Source organism: Ptiloglossa arizonensis, chromosome 1, assembly GCF_051014685.1.
Source record: "Ptiloglossa arizonensis isolate GNS036 chromosome 1, iyPtiAriz1_principal, whole genome shotgun sequence".
Classification (NCBI taxonomy): domain Eukaryota; kingdom Metazoa; phylum Arthropoda; class Insecta; order Hymenoptera; family Colletidae; genus Ptiloglossa; species Ptiloglossa arizonensis.
The window spans coordinates 18,839,478-18,863,209 of record NC_135048.1 but is presented as its reverse complement, the minus strand read 5'-3'; the positions used below and the strand labels follow the sequence as shown (position 1 = coordinate 18,863,209).

Here is a 23,732-nt window from a genome sequence, read left to right as displayed (position 1 = left end):
CTGGGTAAATGAAGTCGCTTCGAACGATATCGCGAGAATCCATCGCGAAGGATTCGCAATTTTCGTTCGTATCCTAGTTTTTTGTTTACCGAACGATCGTACACCTCCTCTTCAATTGTATTTTACGCACAATTTACGTTTACGTTATCGCGGTGTGTCGATTCTTGCGTTGCGCGTGTAAATAAAAGTCGCTCGAAACCATGTCTCTCGCGAAAGATTCATCATTTTCGATCGTATACTCGTGTTCTTCTTTTTCTTTCTTTCCAGAACGATCGTAGCCTCGCCTTCCAATTGTATTTTTCCGAAATTGAGAATTTATCGTTTACGCTCCGTATCGCGGCGAGTTAATTTCTAACGCTTCGCGCGTGTAAATAAAAGTCGAAACGATGTCTCTCGCGAAAGAATAATAATTTTCAATCGTATTCTTCTTTTTCCTGGAACGATCGTAGCCTCACCTTCCAATTGTATTTTTCCGAAATTGAGAATTTATTGTTTACGCTCCGTATCGCGGGCGAGTTAATTTCTAACGCTGCGCGTCCAGTCGCGTATGTAAATAAAGCCGCTGTTATCGGTCGGCATGCAAATTAGATTATTACCGTAAGTCAATTTGGAAAGTAGACTGCTAATAGCCGATTTGCAAATTAGATTAATACTATGTACCGGACACGCAAAGTATACGCGCATATTTCTCTAAGCCGATTAGCAAAGGTAGGTCCGTACGCTATCGGTCCATCCGCGATGGCGGGCTCTCTGGGTACCCTATCGCTCCAATTTCGTGGCAACGGATCGCGGGGGGGTTTATAAGCCGATCCGCGAACTAGAATGCCTATTATCGTTCGATACACGAATAAGGATAGGGCATTATCGGGCCCATTTGCAAGGTAGATTATTAGTATCGGTCGTGCCGCGCAAAGTAGATCGCCGCTATTAGTTACCTTTGAAAGGATATCGTTGCTATTAAGGGATTCGTAATCGGAGACCAACGTCTATCGGTCAATTTGGCAGGCGAGGCTATCGTTATCGACGTCTTGGAAACGATGTGTCAATTCGACAACGATTCCCGACCCCCACATCGGCGGGGTTTCACCCGCGCTCCGTCTCTCCTTCGTTTTTCGTTACAATCTTCCCTAATCGCGACGCGGAATTCGCATTCGAGTTTCGCGTCGGAACACGTTGCTCTCGCGAGACTTTCGCCGAGCGAATCGTCCACGCTCTAATAGCCCCTATAGTTCGCGGAACAAACGCCGGGACGGAACGATGCCGAGCGACGCGTATATTAGGATCTATTAATCTGCAGTCAAGTCGGATGTTAGAACGGTGCTTAGTCGCTTGTCACACATATTACGGGCGAACACACCCCCTTAGTGCAGTTGTCAACACCGCCGAACTCGATACGACTTCTCTCCATTCGTCTGTCCGCGGACCTGTCGCCGAGATGGCGCGACCGTGCTACGAAATTACCCTCCGGACGCACACCGCCCGCTACGCGATCCCACGAAACTTCGCTACCGCGCGATCGATTCCCCTCTTTTTTCATCTTCGCTTGCAAAACAAATTTCTTTTTTTTTTTTTTTGCTTCTCTTTGTCGTTGATGCGAATAATCATCCCAATTAATTTTCGGTCGATCCAATGGTGTAATTTTGTGCTCGGATCTTGGAGAACTGATTTTTTTTTTTATATTTTGGAGCGGAAATATTTCTTGGTATTTTTGCGTATAGCACGTGAAGAATAAGGAGAAATAAGAGAGGACACTCGAGGAAATTTTGAAAACTGTTGGAGAATCTTTTTTCGTGTTCTGTTTTTTTTTGCTTCTCTTTGTCGTTAATGTGAATAATCATCCCAATTAATTTTCGGTCGATCTAATGGTGTAATTTTGTGCTCGGATCTTGGAGAACTGATTTTTTTTTTATATTTTGGAGCGGAAATATTTCTTGGTATTTTTGCGTACAGCACGTGAAGAATAAGGAGAAATAAGAGAGGACACTCGAGGAAATTTTGAAAATTGTTGGAGAATCTTTTTTTATTTTCTTTTTCTTTTGCGAAGGTGAAAATTATTCCAATTATTTTTCGGTTGATCAAACTGTGCAATTTTGTGCTCGGATTTTGAAAAATTAATTTTTTTTCATATTTTGGAGCAGAATAGTTCTTGGTATTTTTGTGTACAGCACGTGAGGAATAATGAGTAATATTCGAGGACATTCATGGGAATTTGGAAAACTGAGAATCTTTTTTTACCTTTTTTATTTCGGAGCGAAAATGTCGCTCTTTCCCGATTATTTCTACGGTGGAAAATATTTTTTGATATTTTCGTGTATATCATGTGAGAAATAATCGAGGAAACCCATAGAGATTTTGGACACTTTCTGAGAACCTCTTTCGTATTATTTGTATTGCAAACGCACGCGATATTTAATTTCCGATCGAACCTTACGATGACGTACCGTGTCCCTTGAATCTTATATTCGATTCTTAATTACTTGGTTGATACTTTTCTCTCCGCGTTGTACGAAAGACTAGAAATACAATCGATTCGTGAAAATATTACGCTACTTTGAAAATGTCCGCTATAATGTTCCTTTCCATGGAATTCGTTTCTTCATGAAAACAATACGTATTCGATAAGCGAGAACCGGACTACGAAGAATTTAATTTGACTATTTTTCGAAACGAACAAGTACGACTATCTTGAAATTTGAGCAATTCGTTGAGAAACAAACGTCTAACCGTTCCAAAGATTAATATTATCGTTCAAGAACAAATTCATATATACGTTACGAACTGCTCTCGTCCCGATTCCTGCACCTGATCTGTCGCTGAAATTACCCTCGTTTTTGCCAGCTTTCGTTTTATTTATAGTGTCTCTTAATCTCGCGAGTGCATCTACACGGCTGGTGATAATGCATTCTATTTTCAAAAGGAACTACATAATATACAGAAACGAGCTTACCGACGATAATAATATTCTATTTCGTAATTTCGAATACGTGGCAACGCCATTGCACATCGGGAAGGGAACGGAGTTAATCGTTTATTAAATACGTAATACCTCAAGGAATAACGACAATACATTTTTCGTTGTTTCGTAATATCGAATCGATGCATCGACGAACGAACGCGATCGTTTTGAACAACCGTAATTTGTTCAAACGCGTTATTTTATACAAACGATCTCAACGTTTCGAGCTCGATTTTAGGTTTCGTTAGCGACGTGTCGTTTCGCAACGTATTTCGAAACGAATTACTTTGGAAAAGTAACGCAAGAAACAAAATCTGTCCATACTACGAATACACGACTAAAGTGTAGAACGATTATTTGACCAAGGTAAGAAAAATGCAGGCGAGGGGCACCCGAGCCGCGTAATTGTTCCCAGAGAAAAGCGTAATGCCCGCCGCCTTTCTCTCCCTACCGATTTGTTACGCTGTCTCGAGCGCGTCCTAAAAAGCAAAAAGGGACGAAAGGAACAAAAATCGAAAAAGTATAAAAAATGAGAAAATTCGACGTATCGACGAATTCTAAGCTTGGAAAAATATTAACGGTCATCCGATCGGTGAATTGGTGCTCGACGTGGCTGGAATTCAAATTTTACTACTTTAATTTACGAGCGTAATAAAACGAGACGCGGAAATAAAGGTTATTGCGTCGATTTCTAGAATTCTTCAACCGATCGCTTTCAATGTCGATGCGAATCTCTTATTACGCTTAACCGTGAAGCGTACGTTGCAACATTTTCGAAAGAGTTGTATCTCGAAAGGGCTGTTCCGACCGGCTCGTTCCGTGAACAAATGTATCCCTGTCGTTGGTTAATCGATCGAATTAATTTTATCGATTTATTAAAAAGAGCCAACGACACCGATGGACCAACGATCGTTCAAATCGTAATTATTTTCATCGACGTTGGTCGATTTGTAAACCAGATCGTTACAGTACGAGTCTCGAAGCGCTATCGGTGAGTTCTCGAACGAATCGATTCGCCAAGTAGACGAACCTCCTATCGACGGATGTGTAAAAAAACTTTTACTCGAGAAAGCCTCGAACCTTTTCAAAGCAAATAATTCGCGAAAGCACATCATCTCGGGGTTCTCGGAACGGAAAACAAATCGGGCAAATATTTATTCGCTATTTATGGAATAATTTACAACGGTAATACACCGTTTTATCGACCGTTCGGCACGCAGGAAAATTACAACGAACCGCAGAACCAAAAATCGACGAGCATCGAGAACGAACGAGATTCGATCAAGACGAATTCTTTCACTGGAAATATTCCCAAGGAATCGAACGTAACCGTCTCTAACGAGATTTCAACTCCGTTTATACAGGATTGGAGTTAATTTCCAAAAAGCTCGTCCAGTGTCGCGATTATTTATATTTACCATCCGTTCCACTCTACTCGGTGTACGAGCGATCTAAATAATATCGTTTCTCTCTTTTCGATTCAATTATCCGGCATAATTATTCGCCGATGATTCTTTATTTCGTTGCGCGCGCACGGTTGTAGGTACCGAACGACCACGGTGAAGCTACGAACAAACTTCCATAATTTATCGCACGCGCATAACTTTTAACAAGCGGCAGGTTGTCCTTGGTTGAAAATAAATTCCCGTAACACGAACGCTTATCATAGAGACGCGAAAGGTTAAATGTATTTAATACGAACACGTCCGATGAAATTTGTAATAAAATCGCGCGTTGTAAGTTTAATGAGAACAGCCGGAACTGCCTTCGTCGACGAAATAATCCGTACTCGAAGTCCTCGATTGTAACGTAGTCGGGACCGATCGTTCAATTAGCGAAAAAATATTCTCGAATCGACGTGGACGTTCGCGAGCTTTTTCCCGCGCACGGTTCATCCTCGATTTAACTACGATCGAGGCGGTGCTTTATTTCCTGCGATTTCAATTCAATCGATGCAATAACTTCACCGCGTAGCAACGATATGAGAACTATACTCGCGCCGGAACGATTCTGCTCCGCGTTTTTCCCCGATATCTCGCCGATCGAAGAACCAGTGCATTTTTACGCGATCTCGATTCAAGGGAAATCGACAATCACTCGTGGAGAAGAAACGTTACGAAATTTTGGAACCGCGCGAAGAAACTTCATTTGAATGATATCAACGTTTAGAAATTAATATCGGGCTCTCTTGTAGAGCGTTATCAATTTTGAAGTTGATTCTCGGCCATTTTCAGGGCACGACGAATCTTGAAGAAGCGAGTATCGAATCGTATCGCAGAGTAACGTGTGCGATTGTTTAAAGTGTACTGATGTGCATCTTGTGAAGATACGGAATTGTTTAATTTTTAGATTATTATATTGGATTTGCGCAGCAGAGGAGAGAAGTGTAATTATTATTCTATCGTAAAATATATTTACGTAAAGAGTACAATTTTTGTTCCGATATTCTGGAAATGTCGCGAGAATGGTTTACAACGCGCTTTCAAAATCCGAGTAATAAGAAGAGAAACGATCAGTTGGACTGTTTCGAGCAAACACGGTTGTACAAATTGATCCGTTTTGACCTCTTCCGTAATCTGAATTGTAAAGCATATTGAAATTAATTATACATTACTTCGGTGGAGTGTAACGCAAAAGATACACGCGTCGAAAAATTCTTTACTCCATCGTCAACGAAAAAATAAGACGATATATATATATTAATTTCAATATGTTCTACAGTTTACACTTCTGAAGAGGTACATCTGCCAAGAGAAGTCCGACGAACGATATCGTCTCTCGATAATTTCACCGAGCTCAGAAAATGATTCATTTACCGTAAAAATGTGCCAATAATGAGTGCAACGTCTCGTTACAACCGATGTAAATAATAAATAAGACGAAATGGAAAACATATTTGCCGGCAGAGTACGAGTAATATTTTTGGTTACTTCGTAAATGGAAACCCAATTTACTATCGTCCCCGACTCGAACCCGAGCGAGGTGAAAATTTCGACGTGGAATGAAACGAAAACTGTTCCAAACTCCGATAATTGATCGTTATTACGATGAAACATTGCACAAGATATTCTCGATATACAAGGGAATCTACTTCCACGGTGTTGGTTCTTTCCATATTTATTCGCGCGCAGAAAGTTCCTCCGCTTCGCGTTCCTCGACTTTCACGCGCAAAAACGGAAGAAACGATAAAGCAATCGTCATAACGCCGCGTCCACGCTACCGGTGCTTCAAGAAACCGCCATCACGTTTTCGGTATACGGTAAACAAAGGACCCGTCGTCGTTTACTCGTTCGTAGAATAATACTTTAATAATCCTTTTACGGCGTCGTAAAATCCCTCGACTATATATTTCCTCGAAGTTAAGAGACCGAGACTGTCCAAATTAAGCATAACGAGAGGCAGAAACTAAAATAAACGGACGAATGTACACAGGATTGGAAAATTTTCAGACGGAGGCGGATCTCTTGGAAAATATCGGAGTGTATAATTGAATCGACCAGTCGAACGATTGTGCGGGTACAAAATTAGTGGTTTTACGAATAAACTCGAAACTATATCGTAAGATTCATAGGAGTGGACGTTCAGGTCGGGAACCAGGCAAGAGAAATGATAAAACATTGCAAAAGAAAGTTACGATTGAATCGATGAGACGAATACCGATATAAGTTCAGAATTGTCCGTTTTACGAATAATCTCGAAATTGTAACACATATAGAACTATACGAAAGATCGAGAACAGTGTAAGAGAAAAACTGTGTAGTCTTGGACAGTGTTATAAATGTTACTGGATGTGTATCAACTTTGTAATATTGAGTTCAACCAGTGTGAGAAATTGTTTTCTCAAATATCTCAAAATGTGATTTGTCGATTTGTAGCGTTCGTCGGCTGGTCGATTCGATCGGAAAATTAATAAACAGAACGCCTAGGATAATGCGGTTCAACGAAACGTGGCAACGAGAACGAAATACGGGCAGCGATAAAACGAGCAATAAATCATAATAACGCGAACGAAGAAGCAACGTTTCCTCGAAACTCGTAAAACACTTGGCGTGCGAGCTATTAATAGCAACGATCCGTTTTCGAACGATCGCGAGGTGCTTGTTTTTAAATTATTATTGGAGGTGTAGGTCGCTGATCACGATCACCGGATCTAGCGATTGAAAGACGTTGTTCTCGTTGAGCTCAAGAAGACCGATTTCAAATTGGGAAATAATTTTACAATCGGTGTACAATTGAAGAAAAATCGAATAAAGCGATTCGATCTTTTTCGTCTCGAGATTCGAAACCACGAATCGTTTCTCACGGTTCTGACGAGTAGGAACCAATCGCAACACCTAGCCGCGTCTAAGACAGGATTTCCTGGATCATCCTCACCGACTAGTGCATCGAGAAGCCAGGACGAAACGCAGATAAATTTTTACGAGGCTGAATTAATGGAAATAACGATGATTCGTCGAGCGTCTTTTTATTACAAATTTCTCGACTCGGTATCGGAGCCTTTGGCAATTTATCGTGGTGGAATAATTTACAAAAATAATACAAAAGGTGAGTATATTTAAACGTAATTAATTAAGAGACGTAGAATTTTACGATTCAAGTCGCCAAGTTCGAACCGATCCTAACGACGACAGAAATAATATCTTGCGCGTTCCAACTTAACGAACATGTACGCGAGTTTTTACGAACGTACAATTAAGGAGAGGAGATGTAGTTAAATTGCAACAAATTTGCAATCTAGTTGAAAATAAAAAGGTTACGTGCAAAAACAAGACTATATTTACCCAAGTTGGAAACTATTCCTCTTTCATGCGGGTAACGTGAGAACGAATTGAGGTTAACCACGTGGGCCACGTAGTATTGTTCGAAATTTTATTCCAAACAATGGAACGCGTGTCGCATCTTACTTTCTATCGAAATTTTTCCATCGAAATATATTCATCGACGACGAGGACTTGAACTACGTCGGGAATATTGCAACGAAACGGTTCTTCGACCGACGTTGAACTCTCCGACATTTTTTTATTTCGCTAAATTAACGGCTACACACTTGTAACGAAAAAATACCACGAACGAGTCTTTATATCGAATTAAAATCATCGTTAAAAGCGAGGCTGCTTCTTTTTTTACGATTTTTGACATAAAATCCTACATCGTCGAAAGTGACCGTTTAACGTTTGTCGAGAAACAATTTTTTTTATTTATCTATCGGTACGATTTCTATTTCTAAGAGCGTTTGTTATTATACAGAGTAAAAATACGAGTTTATGGCAACAAATTTGTTTCGGCTCGACGTTTCGAACTGTCGAATACTTTCTCGCTCCCGCGAGTGTTCCGTTGATTTTGAATAAAAATACTCGCGAAAATAATAAAAAAAAAAAATCAGAGTTATCATTCGGCTGCGAGTCTTGTTGAATTTTCGAAAAATTTGTTTTCAAATTTTTTTTTTCTTTTTTTTTTTTTCATCAAAGAACGCAAAGTTTAGCTAATTTTGTTTACATTGTCGTTTCTTCCACGATACTAAATAACCTACTTTCCAGTTTATCGCAAACTCTCGATTCTTTGTTTCAGAAACATTCTCAAAGCTGTAATTAGTCACCGTGTATTAATACGTTTATCACTCTGTGTTGCACACATTATGTAAATCAATATTCGTTTTAATGCGACGTCACTTCGTCGAACGTTACATCGCAAATTTGTTATTTCCAAGAAGAATTCTACAATTCGTATTCTTGTGCTCGTTCCTATTAATTTAAAGTTTTACCATTCTTTGTTTAGAAGAGAACCACGTTACTCGAGAAGTAGTAAACATATTATTTTGTTCTTGCCTCGAGTTAAATATACTCGAGTTAAAAAATTATCGTTCGAAATCGGAGAATCGAGATAATAAAAAAAAAAAAATAAAATACACTTCGATGTTAGCTGGTCTCGCGTTTCCGATCGGTATAGATACATAAATGTGAGACACGGACTATTTCCAAACGCTCGACGAAATTTACCATGTACCAGAGACCGGCAAAATTTTTATCCGGACAAAAGACGAACCTTTCGTCCATTGTTCGTTGAATAAAAATTTGAATTTCAATTATAGACCGAAATACAGCTACCAGCTCGTAATTATTCAAACGACACAGACTTTACGCTTTACTTTTAAAGATAGACAAGTATCCTTCGCTATTGTCGACGCAGATGATTCTTTCTCCGAATAATAAACATTACTTTTATTATAATTATACCTCTTCTTTTTCATCGAGGATTATTACTCCTTGTTACACCTACGACTATCCTTGGGACAGTATTATATAATTTTTCATAATTTTATTCTCGTATAAAGAGAATTCTTATAATTCTCGGTTGTAATCACAAATGATTCTCGTATTAATTCATTTGTGTATAATAACGATTAGCTCGGAATGCAAAACGCTACGAATAACGGGGCTATCGGACAAAATTTAACGATTAATTTCCAAAAATATTTCACTCTGGTCCAGATAATAAAAACACTATCTAAATCTGTCGAATAAATATTTTATACCGGCTCGAATATCCTATTCTTCGATATTACGATGGCGTTCGAATACTTGCGAGCGGTAGTGTATATCAGGTTGTAAAACAGTTTTTGCCGAATCTCTAGCTATTCGTCCATAACCGTTGTATTATATATATATCTCTTTTGCGTTCATATTCTTTTTTTCATTTCTCTTCTGGTTTCTGTTTTACGACGCGATAAAGACATTGAATAAATACATCCGTCCCAGTGAACAAATACAAATTCAACCGTCCGATCGAACGAATCGTTATACGTTGGCTTCGCTCGAATAAAATCTTCCCTACGTGGTACGTACAGTCCGAAAACGGTTGTTAAACGTTATACAATTAAAAAAAAATCGAGCCTACCAGAAACCGTGGAACAACAGCGATGGTAAACGAAAGGATGAAAAATCCTTCCATTGTGCAGTAATACTCTTTCAATATGGAATCAATTTTCCTTGTGGATAGAATATCAGCTTCGACTAATTATTGCATGGTTTCAATATATGAGCCCTTGGTCTACCAACAGAGAACCTAAAACTAAACTAAAGAAAGATCTAGCCTACTAGAGACGTTGGAACAACCGTGATGGCACACGAAAGTTTAAAATTCTTATTATATCGTAACCAGTACTCTTTCCATATGGAATCAATTTTCCTCGTGGATAGAATATCAGCTTCGACTGATTATTGCATCGTTTCAATATATGAGTCCTTAATCTACTAACAGAAAACCTAAAACTAAACTAAAGAAAGATCTAGCCTACTAGAGACGTTGGAACAACCGTGATGGTATACGAAAGTTTAAAATTCTTTTCATATCGTAACCAGTACTCTCTATATGGAATCAATTTTCCTCGTGGATAGAATATCGACATTCGATTAATCAGTACTAGATACAAGGTAGCCTATTAAGAGAGAACCTAGAACAATTGCGACAATACACCAAACGATAAAAATCGTTTCGTACAGAACGAATGTTTCTCCATGGAAAAGAACACCATCTCGTTGGTTGTTTCTTCATCTCGATGTAGGAAAATCCCAGTGCAGTCCGTTAACGGGAAACCCGAACGCGACGATAGACGAAACGATAAAAAAATCGTTCGAGAAACCCTCGGCAGTTGTTTTCGGTCGGGATCGATTCACCATCGCGGTAAGAAGGTCAGCGTACGAGGAACGCGCGCGAAACCGTCACGATTTAATCTCGTAGGTTGGTGAAATATGATTGAACTGTCGCTCGCGTCGGTACTCGCGACAATTTGCCATTACGAATGGCGGCGGATGGTAAAAAGGCGGGAAGGATGCACTGCCGCGGGCCCAAGGATTAATCGAGAAACACGGAGCCCTGGACGTTCGGCAATTCGTATCCCGGGGCACGACGATATCTCTGTTTATCGTTTAATTGAGAAACGCATAAACCGGACGGTTAGAGCGAAATAAATAGCCGACAGCGTTGCTTAACTCTAAAACCGGACACGGCCGATCGGCCCACACCACGAACGATTCTTATTCGTCGATATTTTTCCCGCTCCTCGCGTACGATCGATTTTTCATCGATTCCGCGAACGATCGTGGCCAACGAAGCCGCTCGAATATCCCTTCGGCAAGAATTTCTATTCGAATCGAGTCAATTTGTAAGCGGAGGACCGCTGCTATCGCCGATCGGCTTGCAAATTAAATTGTTACTAAGTCGCGTACTCGGTAGGCTAACCGGTCGATTCGCAAATTCGATTACGACCCGTGTTTATCGTTACACCGCCAACGATCCGTTAAACGAAATTTCTACCGAGAAAATTTTCGGCCGACCGTTCAGAAAAATCGCGCGTTATGACAAAAATATTATTTCCATCCGGTCTGATCCCCGATCCGCTTTGTTTTTATTTTTGTCTTTTTTTAAAATGCTTCTTTTCGTCGATTCGTTCAATTTATGCACATACATTTCGCACGATTTGTCCGACACCGACGTAAACGTAGCAGCGATTCTAGGAACGAGCGGAGCAAATTTTTCCCAATGTTCCATCGCGATAATTAATTGATCGCGTCGCATCTAATCGACGACGACGACGCAACCAACAACGTTCCCGTACGAATGTAACTATAATCGGCAATTAAAAACGTCGAATCTCGGCTTTACGAATTATTGTCTATTAAGACGCGATATCGCGTAGAACGCGCGCCGGTGGTACGTTTGGAATATTATTACGTTAATGGCGGCTGTTTACGGTAACTTCGATTCGCCGACTCGCAAACGCCGCGCCGCGCCGCGCTACGCCACTCCGCGCCACGCCACGCCACGCCACGCCACGCCACGCCACGCCACGCCGCGCCGCGCGATTCGTCTTCAATCGCAAACATTAGTTTAACTGTTTCCGACAGGAAACCCAAACACCGAGGTTAATATTTAAAAGCATCGTGCGACCGAACGCTTCTTTTTTTTTTCATTTACGCGTAATGGCTCGCGTAACGCGGAAATCGCAATCGGGTAACTCGTAACAATCGACGGATAACTTTTTCAACAAATTCCCCCCCTCCCCCTCCCCCCTACCTCGAATCTGAGTGCACGTTCGATCGAGATCCGATCTCGCTAATTGTATCCTCGACGTCGAGCGTTTCTTTCGAATTTACAACGTACACGTCCTGTTTGTCGATTATTTTAGAAAATAATTCACGCAATTAGAGAACTTTTCGCAAATCGCCAAGAGTTTTAACCGTCACCTACTGTTTCCATTATTTAAAATTTCCAACGATTCCCACCACGGTCGTCGGTAATTCAAAAACATGATTCGCGTAATCGGGAAACTTTTCGCGAAATTGCCAAGAATTTTAACCAATCGAGTTTCCCGTTGTTTTAACAATTACAACGTCTTCCAATCCGGATGTCGGTAATTTTAAAAAAGAGTTTGCGCAATTAGGGAACTTTTCCTCAATCGCCAAGAATTTTAACAATCGTTTCCCATTATTCGAGATTAATAACGTTCTCGACGTTGTGTATCCGAAAAATAATACACGTGCTTGGAGAATTGTCAACTTGTTGTCAACTTTCAAAGAACTTTAACGTTCCCGTTATCCGTTACGGTTAATTATTTTCCAGAAGGTATTATCGATCGGTCGAAGAGGACCCCGACGCTAGAATCGAAGTGTTGTAAATTTAAAACAAATACTCATCGACCGAAGATTATTCTTGCAATAGCGTTTTTAACGATCGAATAATCGCTTCCTTTGTGGTTCGTTTCGCAACGGCGCACGATTCACAACAATAAAAACAGTAATTCATCGTTTCGTCCGCTTATTTTACCGTATTCAACGATACTAATTCATAAGATCTCCGTTAAGATTCCCTGAACCTGGTTCCTCGTACGCGAACTTCGCACTCGCATTGTTTCCAATAATAATTCGTTTCGCTCGTGTCGCGAAATCCGGTGAAAATTATTATTTCGTTAAAATAATTCGCGAAAGACGCACGAAGTTTGTTCAAACGGGAACATGTGTGTCCTTCCTTTGTATCGATTTGGCAACGGTTAACGCCATTTTATATTATATCCGATCGATTACAAATAAAGTTTACCTATGTTATCTTACTCGATACACTCGAGGGAACAAATCGAAATGCAATAAATTGCTTTAACCTTAATCGCGGAAAGTTATGCCACGATCGATCCTCGAAGAGGACGAGGAGAGGGCTGGGGGTAGGGGTGTGGGGGGGAGAAGAAGGGGGAAAACCGTTGCATAATTTCGATGTAGTTTTTCGACGGATCGTCGCTCTCGTATAACAATTCTGATAACAATTCTCCACGAAAAATCGACAACGCATCGTGCACTATGCTCGCTGATACGACTTATCGTGGTTGTCCGATCGTGAAAACTAATAATCGACAAATGTTTGCGGAAACTTTGTACGAACGAGCGCGCTCTTATCGAAATTTTTACACTCGTGACTCATTTCGTGGTCCGATCTTGAGCGCGGGATGATGCGCTTTTCCGATTATTTTCCACGCGGGGAGCGGTGAAAATAAAACGCTCGTGAAAACTCGATTTCGAGAAAACGATGAAAGTGAAGAAACTTTTCACTCGCGGGATAAGTTCTCGATGCTTTTTCAGATTTTCGCGGGCCCGGTTCGCGAGATGGGTTCGACTCGAACCCGACCGGTGAATTCTCGTTTTCTAATTAATTACGAAGCGTAATCGTCGAGATGTTCGCAATGAAAGGGAACTCGACGATTATTCGCGGTTGAAAACCGTGTTGCGATTCAACGATCACGTTGTCGAACGTTTCTACTGAACGAAACGATTGTCAAACTTCCTTTCCGTTGCGTTGCAATTTTTCTTCCTCGTTACGATTGGAATTCGAGTTTCGAACAATCGTTACAAACCTCCAAAAATTCTAGGCGAGCGATTTCAAGATTTCGTTTCATTTTTTCCTTTTTAAAGATCCGATCAATTTTTTGCATTAATACAACTCCGATTTGAAGTTAGATGACGTTTTCGAAGATTCAAGGCTGTCGAAACGTTCAATATTTAACACCGTTTTTACACTGTCGCTGAACAAATCGACCACTTGTCAACTCGATCCTTTCGTATCGATCGCGAGACTCAACGTTACGAATCTTATTGCTCCGTGAAAAATGACGAAATAAAAACGTGCATCCTTTGCGTATTTTTATACTATCTCACTGCGACGGCAATTTCATTTAACGATTCGCGGTTGAACGAAATAGCCGGCTAATAAAGATAATCTACGGCAATATCTTTTTCGTTAAGTCTACGTGTAATTCGCGTTTGCAATTTCCAGAAATTCGAAAAAAGTGAAGAAACTCGAGTTCGAGTACCACTTTTGTGTATATTCGATTCGCCACGCGGCAACGGTGTCGAACAACATCTTTCCGTTGGCTCCGTTCGCAATCCAATATTACAAGTTTTACAATCTTCGGAATATTAAAGAATTCGGTTTTACGTAGCCTTTCTATTAAATTCCTCGCTGTACGTAAAATACTATTAAATTCATAATTCAAACGTTAGCGGTACAAGAATCCATCGAAACGCTAAAATTGAAAATTTGAAAAACACTCGATCGGTTTGAAAAGTACGAACAAACACACTTCGAAGAAACACGTTCACTTCGAAGAAACAATGTAAGAAAATTTGATTCGCACAGTCCCGAGATTTTTGCCCCAGTTTTGGGTCCCATTGGAAATCTCAAAAATGAAACAATGGCGTAAAGTGACTCGCGATACTCGCGTAAAGGAAAATAACGCGAGAGAAAAATATAAAACGTATTGCGAAACTGAGGTGTATTTAAGGTTGTTAATTAAGATCGTAATCTGGACAATCTCAAAGTTATAGTCCCGCTCTGTACACCTTCTCGAGACACGAGAAATTATTCAAATCGGACAAAGGTATAGAATAATATTAGAGAATGACAAATTATCGTTCGATTCGAGATAACGAAGAAAAATATAAACGGTATCGTATAACCAAGGACTACCTAAGTAGTACCTGAGTTGTTCAAAGTCGAGATCGCTCGAAGAAAGTTGCTCCACGAGCAATCGATGAAATTACGCTCGATTCTTTCAACGAAAGGAGAGACACCGTGGTGAGTAATTCATAAACGCTAAAATTTTCGAGAAATTTCGATTTCACGTGCACGCTGGACACTTGGCGCGATGAACGTTGCACCGGTGAGTTTCGATCCGACGTTACGAGCACGGCGAGCCACGGAATGTGAAAAATTTCGATCTTCCATCGCCGTGCCATCGGATTCTTCGCGCTGTCCACCTACAATCTGACAGTACAAATACCAGAACCAACCGAACACAAAAAAAAAGTTCGATGATCTCGCGGAGGCTATCACCGGCCTCATTCACCGTTGCGTTTCTTATCTGCGTTTCTTTTCGAACTGCGTGCTGCGAAAGATTCACGAGGGTTCTGTGAAATTTCACGCAGCCGAGCCTCGTTTTTTTCCTTTTTCTTTTCTTTTTTTTTTCCCCCGGGCGGACTTCGATCTCAAAGGATCGCGCCGCACCGAATTCGTTCGAGTAATCCATTAGCGAGTCAACTTTGGCGCAAAAGGCTCCCGGTGGAAACTGATCCCGTTGTTTCGAAAGACTGAATAAATAATGTTCAATTGCGTTCGATCGCGAGACACATCCAGCCGTTATCTAAGCAAAATATTCCAGCAACAATTCTACTCGAAGAACTCGAGTCCGCGGGACACGTAAATACGACGAGTTTCGTGTCGATCGTTCGACGATCTGCCATCTTCTCGAGCAATTTTTATCCCATCGAACATTTCGAAATCTCTCGCGCGAAAATTCTGACAGCTTTCCGTGGAAACTCTTTACAGTTTCTCGAATCGTGCGTCACGCGTGAATTTATCGTAAATTAATCGTGCATTGCATCGTGTAAATTCAATGGGTTTTGCACCGACTGGATATTGCTCCGTGCCGTATTTATAAACACTTTTTATCGTGTTGCACGCTTGTGAAATTTCTCGCGCGAATATTCAAATCGGTTCACCGTTCACTGGAAAATCTCTACAATTTTTCGAATCGTGCATTACGTGTAAATTTAATAGGTTTTCCATCGACTGGATATTGCTCCGCGCCGAATTTTTAAATATTTTTTATCATATTGTAGGTCTCGAAATTTCTCGAGCGAAAATTGAAATCGGTTCACTGTTCTCTGGAAAATCTCTACAATTTTTCTAATTGTGCATTACGCGTAAATTCAATGAGTTCTGTACCGATTGGATACTGCTTCGTGCTGAATTTTTAAATATTTTTTTGTCATATTGCACGCCTCGAAATTTCTCGAGCGAAAATTGAAATCGATTCACCGTTCACTGGAAAATCTCTACAATTTTTCGAATCGTGCATTACGTGTAAATTTAATAGATTTTCCATCGACTGGATATTGCTCCGTGCCGTATTTTTAAATATTTTTCATCATATTGCACGCCTCGAAATTTCTCGATAAAAATTGAGATCGGTTCACCGTTCGCAGGGAGGTCTCGAGGATTTTTCGAATCGTTTATTGCAACGTGGCGCGAAATTAATAGCGATCGTGGAACGCTGAACTCGTTTCGCGGAGTCGTTGCTCGAGTAAGTTTGTTTTTTGGAAACGCGAAACACTCGGTTCGAGGGGGATAATTTACGCGTTGTCGACCGAAGAGTTGCAAGTCACGATCGAAGCGTTCGTACGTTTCAATTCTGTTGAATATTCGCTCGAAACTTTGAGCGAATAACCGAAAAAAAAAAAAAAAAAAAGAATAAATTTGCGGCCGGTCGTCCGGCGATCCAGCGAAAGCAACACCGACACGATTTAGGAATTGGCAACGGCATTTGCGCGTTAACGTCGTTTCGAGTGCATCGCCATTATGCGAAACGTGCCCTAAACGTTTCTATTACTCGCCACTGGAATCATGGAGGCGAGTTTCAGTTTTATACGACGCGTTTTGCTTTCTCCCGGCTCCGTTATCGCGTATTTTCTAACGTCGCGCGAAAGATAACGCGTACGGTGAAAAAATAACCGGAGATATTCGAGTAAAAGTGACAAAGCCCACTCGAAGGACTCGAGAGCCACGGAAATATACGATGACGAGGGAAAGTGGACGTCAATTCTGAGAAACGCCCTGCGTACTAAATTATTTTATTATTAAATGGTTACGTTTTCTCTCGGAATGTATTAAACCTCCCTCTTCAAATAATTCTATTATTGAATAGTTACGTTTTCTGTCAAAATACATTAAATCTCTCCAAATAATTTTATTATCGAACAGTTACGTTTTCTGTTAGAATATATCAAATCTCTCCAAATAATTTTATTATCGAACAGTTACGTTTTCTGTTAGAATATATCAAATTTCTCCAAATAATTTTATTATCGATTAGTTACGTTTTCTGTCCGGATATATTAAATCTCTCCGAATAATTTTATTATTAAATAGTTACGTATTTTGTCCGAATATATTAAATCTCCCGATCCAAGTAATTTTATTATTAAATAGTTACGCTTTCGATCGGAATATATTATTATACATAGTTATATTTCTTGCAGGAATATGCCAAATCTCTCTCTCTCTCTCTCGAAGTATATTTTTTCTTATTAGATAGTTACGCTTTCTGTCAGAATACGTTAAATCTCTCCACATAATTTTCTTATTAGATAGTTACGTTTCCTGTCAACGTATATCGTACAAATCTCTCAAAGTATTTAAATTCGCGGTCAATTTCTTAGCGAGTCGCGGAGTAGCTCGAACACAAGCGTAACGTGTCCATTGACGATATCTCGAGAAAACTATAACTATTTATACTACGCGTGTCGACACTCTTTGGTACTTTCGGCCAATTCGTCTAAAGTCTCTGTCGAGATTCCTGGTCCAAGTTTTCACCGCGATTAGCAGTCATCGTGCTCGAAACTATCGCCACTGAGTCAGTATTTATCGTAGTGCAACGTGCCTCTTGTAGAAACAAAGGACCGTAGAAAAACCATTGCCCGTAATTAGGCTTCATAAAGAAGAGAAATTATTTCGAGGGACTCGTAATCTCGTTGGAAACGTTCGTGTTTCCGTTAAATATATCGCGAACGAGTGCAACGTGTGCCAAGGTGTCCGACGAAAAGTTCGTTTCGAAGGAAATTTAAAATTCGAGTTCCATCGTTTCGAACGACTCTTTGCGAAACGATAAATTGTGTACACGTGTTGTTCAACATTGTTTACCGGCCACGTTGAATCTCGTGGAACGAATCCAATGTGAGAAAACTCGCAAAAACGAGCTGCTTCGACCGAAGAAAAATCTGATCACCATTCGATGAAACTGAATTCGATATTCGACACTGGTTAATCGAAACGTGGTACAGAAATATCGATACATTGGCTCGATTCCATTATTAAATTCGTAAGAACGATATCGGACCATCGATATTACGACTGAAATTTTCCTCTCCGTTTGTTTCACGACCGACGATATTACTCCTTGTTTCGTATTGGAACATTAGCCGATAAAAGGTACAATCGTGGTTAACGAAAGTATCGTGGAGACTCCACTGCGCGCGAGTTCGCGCTCTGTCGTGGTTTTTTTCAGTCTTCGTGGCTGAAAAATCGTCCCTTCGAGCTCGAGACCGTCCCGAAGACTCCGGAGAAGAGGTAGACCTCGGAATTTCAGCGAAACGATTTTGAGAAGTATTTACAAGTAAAACGTAGCCGAAGGAACAGCAGCGGGACGTTGTTCGAACGAAATAGAAATCTCCTTGGACGTGAAAGAACAACACGGGACGCTATCGACCGTCTACTCCGGTATCCGAGTGCATCGAGCGCACCGAGTGCACCGAGTGCACCGAGTGCACCGAGTGCATTCGAAAGGTCTACGAATATCGCGTACTCCACGTCCCGTGGAGAGTTCTTCGTTTGAAAAATATCTACCTGCTTCCGCGAAGACGATAATTTCGACGACTGTAGTCTCCGCACAAAATTTCAAGCATCCATAAGAACGATAAGAAGATTTCCGGTCGAGTCAAGAACCGTCGATCGCGCGTTCATTTTCACGGTTTTCCTACAATCCGTGCAAAGTCCAACATCGTACCAGCGATTATCCCGCTCTACCGAAATTTACTCATCAGGACACTCAAGGTTTCTTATCGCTTCGAATAACACGCTTTCGTTTCCCGCTGGAAACATTAAAGATACTTTTGCACGGATAATAACTGAACCAGTCGTTTAAAAATATTGCAATTCCCATAGCGAAGAACAATAATAAACAAAGGATGAACGAATAGCGTGGAACGTTGAAAATTCTCGAAGAGAACAATCGTGTCTGCATTCAACAATTTTGGAGTTCCTTTGCGCTGGAAACTTTAATGATACTTTTGATAATAACTGAACGAGTCGTTTAAAAATATTGCAATTCCCACAGCGAAGAACAATAATAAACAAAGGATGAACGAATAGCGTGGAACGTTTAAAATTCTCGAAGAGAACAATCGTGTCTGCATTCGACAATTTTGGAGTTCCTTTGCGCTGGAAACTTTAATGATACTTTTGATAATAACTGAACGAGTCATTTAAAAGTATTGCAATTCCCATTGCGAAGAACAATAATAAACAAACGATCAACGAATAGCGTGGAACGTTGAAAATTCTCGAAGAGAAAAATCGTGTCTGCATTCGACAATTTTGGGGTTCCTTTGCGCTGGAAACTTTAAAGATACTTTTGCATTGACAATGACTAAACGAGTCGTTGGAAAGTACGGCCGTTCGGCCAATAAACGAGAAAAATAGGGAAACGACGAACGAATAACGTGAAAAATATAGAAGTATGTTCGAATCTAACAATCTGGAAGCTTCTCATAGTTTCTCACCGCTTCGAATAATTGGAAGATACTTTTGCGGGAATAGCGGCCAAACGAGTCGTTCGGAAGTATCGCAATTTGGTCAGCGAAGAACAGAAATCAACAAACGATCGAGAAACAACGCATTGGGTTTGGAATTCTCAAAAAGAGTTGCATTTGGATTCAACCGTCTGGAATCCTCTTCCGAACGGCAAGTGGTTTTCGAGCGTCGATGAGGAACCGTCGATCGAAAAACTAGAAACCGGGTGTAATCGAGATTTCGTTACGAAGGCGAGAATTTCACGCGCGAAACGCGTCTCGATAACGTACGTGGTAAGCGGAATCAGCTCCGAGCGGGATCGCGCTCGCGTTTTCGAGCGGGTCATCGCACTCGCAGCGCGAGAAACTCTTTTTCCCCTGTCGTGAAACGAAAATCGACTCGAGAAGCGTTTTTTCCCTTTTTTTTTTCGGAGTACGCGTCGAATTTTCACCGAGATTTGGAACTCGAAGCGTAGAATACTCGCGAAAGGAAATCGAATACACGGGGTCGTTATCGAACACGTAGAGCGTACCGCGAGGCTCGCGATGGCTCGTTGACGCGTCGCGACGCGAGACGTCCGACGGAGAGCGACTCCGAATCGAGTTTCGATCGCAACGGGGACCGATCTCGCGGCGCCGACGGCTGCTATATCCGCGCGGTTACTAAAATTCGAGAAACCGATCTCGACCCTCCTCGAACGCGGCCCTCTTCGCGTGGAAACCGCGTTCAACGAAACCTGAATACAGCGCGATGGAAACATTCGCGTTGTACGGGGGTTGGGTTGTTCTACGTTGCGTTTTACCAAGCCAATGTCAAAGGAATGGAGCAGGGTGTGCGAAAACCGTGTCGTAGGAGGAGCATCGCAATTTTTGCAGTGTTGTATGAAAATCTTGCTAGAGCATCGCGTTGTAGGAGGTGTGCGAGACAGTCGTAATTTTTGCAGTGTTGTACGAAAATCTTGCTAGAGCATCGCGTTGTAGGAGGTGTGCGAGACGGTCGTAACGTTTGCACCGTGTTGTACGAAAACCGTGTTACAGGAGAAGTATCGCGAATTTTGCGTCTTGTACGGAAACCTCGTTAGGAGAGTATCGCGTTACAAGGCTGTCGTAATTTTTGCACGGTGTTGCATATAAATTTCGTTAGAAGAGTATCGGGTTATAGAAGATGGAAAACTGACGTAATTTTTTTGCACCGTGTCGTAGGCCTACGCGTTGCGAGACTGTCGCAACGTTTGGACCGTGTCGTACGAAAATCGTGTCGCGGGAGAAGCGGCGGAAATTTTTCACCGTGTTGAGCGAAAACTGTGTAACCGGAGGAAAGAAGCGCAGGGCGATTGTCGCAATTTTAGCATCGCGGTGTAGAAAAACCGTGTCACGGGAGTACTCGTATTTCTTGCACCGTGTTCCATCGAAATCGTGTTGCAAGAGGGTCGGTCGTGTGACCAGAGATCGTGCAGCGAACCCGTGAAGGGAAGGTACGTTCGCGAAGAAGTACCCGAGCCTCGTGAAATTCCAAATTCGTGAAATTCGTCCGGAAGAAGTATTTTCGAAAGTTTTTTTTGGAAACGATCGCGAAGGGGCAAGAATCAAAGTCGCGGGAACGTCTCGGCTGGATATCGCCGGTACGTCTGGAAGAAGTGGAAAATGTTTGTAAACCGATCCCCCGGGGAGAGGGGTTACGCGATGTGTTTGCACAGAAGGATTCGGAAGGTCACTTCGAGACGAATAAACACCATACGGGGCGACACTCTCCGATCTGCTCGACTCGCATCGGGCGAGAACCACGAAGAGGAAGAACAACCGTGTCGTAGGCCCGTGCGGCGTTACCACTTGCGAGACACGGTACCGTTCAGCCGTATTCGACACTTCGGGGAGGTTACCGACGCGAACCGAGTCCCCTGAACGATCACCAAACAACGTGGACACCCTCGACGCGGACAGTCGCACCAACCGAAACCTCGCGTCGCGTCGCGTCGCGTCACCGTACCCAGGACCCCAATGGACGCGTTGGACGCGGTGGACGCACCGCGAATACCGTGTGCCTCGGTTCACTTGGTTCCACGGTTACGCGACTCCTCGAAACTCTGTACAATCGGTAGGCGCGCACCATTTCGTACTCGTGGACGGGTACGCGTACCTTTGGCGAGGCTGGCCGGCGGGTCGACGCGCTCTCGCGTATTACCCGAGCGTGTTCGTGGGTTGTGTACCCGGGTGTTCCCTAATCCGTTCCACGGAGTCACTGAGAAACGACGCGCGCCCGACTACTTCCTCCTCCTCCTCCTCGTCGTCGTCGTCGTTGTTCACCGGCGCGTTTAACGTAAATGCGGTGACCGGGGACGTTGGTGTATCACTTACGGGTCTCGTTCACGGTTCCCACGGCGTTGATCAGCAAAGGCCCCTGGACAAGATCCTCCTCGAGGTGGGCACGGCTCGGTCGGGCTTGCTTTCTCCGTGACATCCCTTCTTGCCTGTTGATCTCTGGTGTCGCGGCGAGTTCCTCCTAGGGGTTTACCCCGGGCCGAATCGGGAGGGAAAAAAATCTCGCTGCTTCAGACGGGCCGACGACACGTCATCGGTCCGCGCCGCGGCGAGGACCGGCCGCTCGTTACCGCACTCGGCGATCTCGCTCGTAGGGCAACCGATTCACTGCTGTACTTCACCATCGACACTGTCAGGGAGCCGCACCTCCCTGCGCGCGCTAATCCACTTCCTGAACGATCCCATGCGGAAAGAACGCGCCTCAACTCGGCCAGTAACACACTCGACCCATCTTGAAAACCCGCGCACTCTCGAGTTTCTCCAACGGCACGTGGCGCGGGCTCTTGTCCTCTCTCTCTCTCTCTCTCTTTCTCTCTCTCTCTCTCTTGTTCGTACGTTCCCTCTCTCTCTCTCTCTCTCTCTTTCGCGCGCGCGTTCTCTCTCTCTCTCGCTCTCGCGTTCTCTCGATCCCTCGTGCTCGCTCTCTCTCTCTCCCTCTCTCTCGCTCTCTCTCTCTCGCTCTCTCGCTCTCTCTCTCTCTGTTCCCACTGTATTTTGTGTCACACACTGAACTTTATACCGTGGACCCCCGAGACACACCGGTGTGCGCACGTGTGGCACCCAGAGGCGAGTTTGTCCGTCTGTCCCACGCGGGACACCGCGTGCGTGCGTGCGTGCGTACGTGTGCGAGCGTGTATGTGTGTTTATGGTCTATATCTCGCGCGAAATCCGCGGCTCTGGTGCCTCGAGTCGGCCGGACGACGGACGGACCAGCTCTGGGCCTGACGTCGCGACGCCCCTCTCCTGCGCTGACCGTCGCGCCCTGATGGTGACGGAGGGGATAGGCCTGCGCGCGCTTTCCTCCACCACTCCTCCCCACCCCGTCCCCGTTCACCCGTCCCCGTCCCCGTCCCCCGCCCCTCTTCACACCGCTCCCCTCCACCGCAGCCAGTCCACGGTTCGCGTCGCGCCGTGCCGAGCCGTTTCGCGGACGCCCCACCAATGCGACACCCTCTCCAACGCCGGGCTGCCGGCTCGCCAGGGGTGGGATCAAGTTCAATGTGTACTCATGAATCTGAATCAATTCGATAAGTACGCCGGCCGAAAAAAAGTATTCGCGCGCACCCGTGAAACGTTCCACTTCCGTCGCGCTATTCACCTACGCGCGCCGCGATGATAAATTAATCGGTTCGCGCCGTCGATACGCCGGGAACCTCGAACAGGGGAACGGGGGAAGGGCTCGTGTCCACAGACGCACGAATTTCCTCGCTTCGCGCGAGTCGAGTCGCCGATCCGTGGAAAATCGTTCCCGCCCGGCGAGAACGCTCCGCGGTCTATCGTCTTGCGATTCGCGAGCGGTACCCAACGCTCGTGCCCGTTTCTTCGACGAGTCGATGGAAAATCGCGGTGCG

General features: G+C 43.1%; 1 protein-coding gene across 1 annotated transcript in view; it reads right to left on the bottom strand.

Annotated features, from left to right (window-relative positions):
* The window catches only part of Salm (spalt major), a 124,731-nt gene extending 101,682 nt beyond the window's left edge, over window positions 1–23,049 (bottom strand). Inside the window, exon 1 of the mRNA XM_076313392.1 lies at window positions 22,198–23,049. Coding sequence (XP_076169507.1) covers window positions 22,198–22,300 — 103 coding nt within the window. The 5' untranslated portion in view covers window positions 22,301–23,049. The remainder of the gene's footprint in view (window positions 1–22,197) is intronic.
* Window positions 23,050–23,732: the final 683 nt, after the last annotated feature.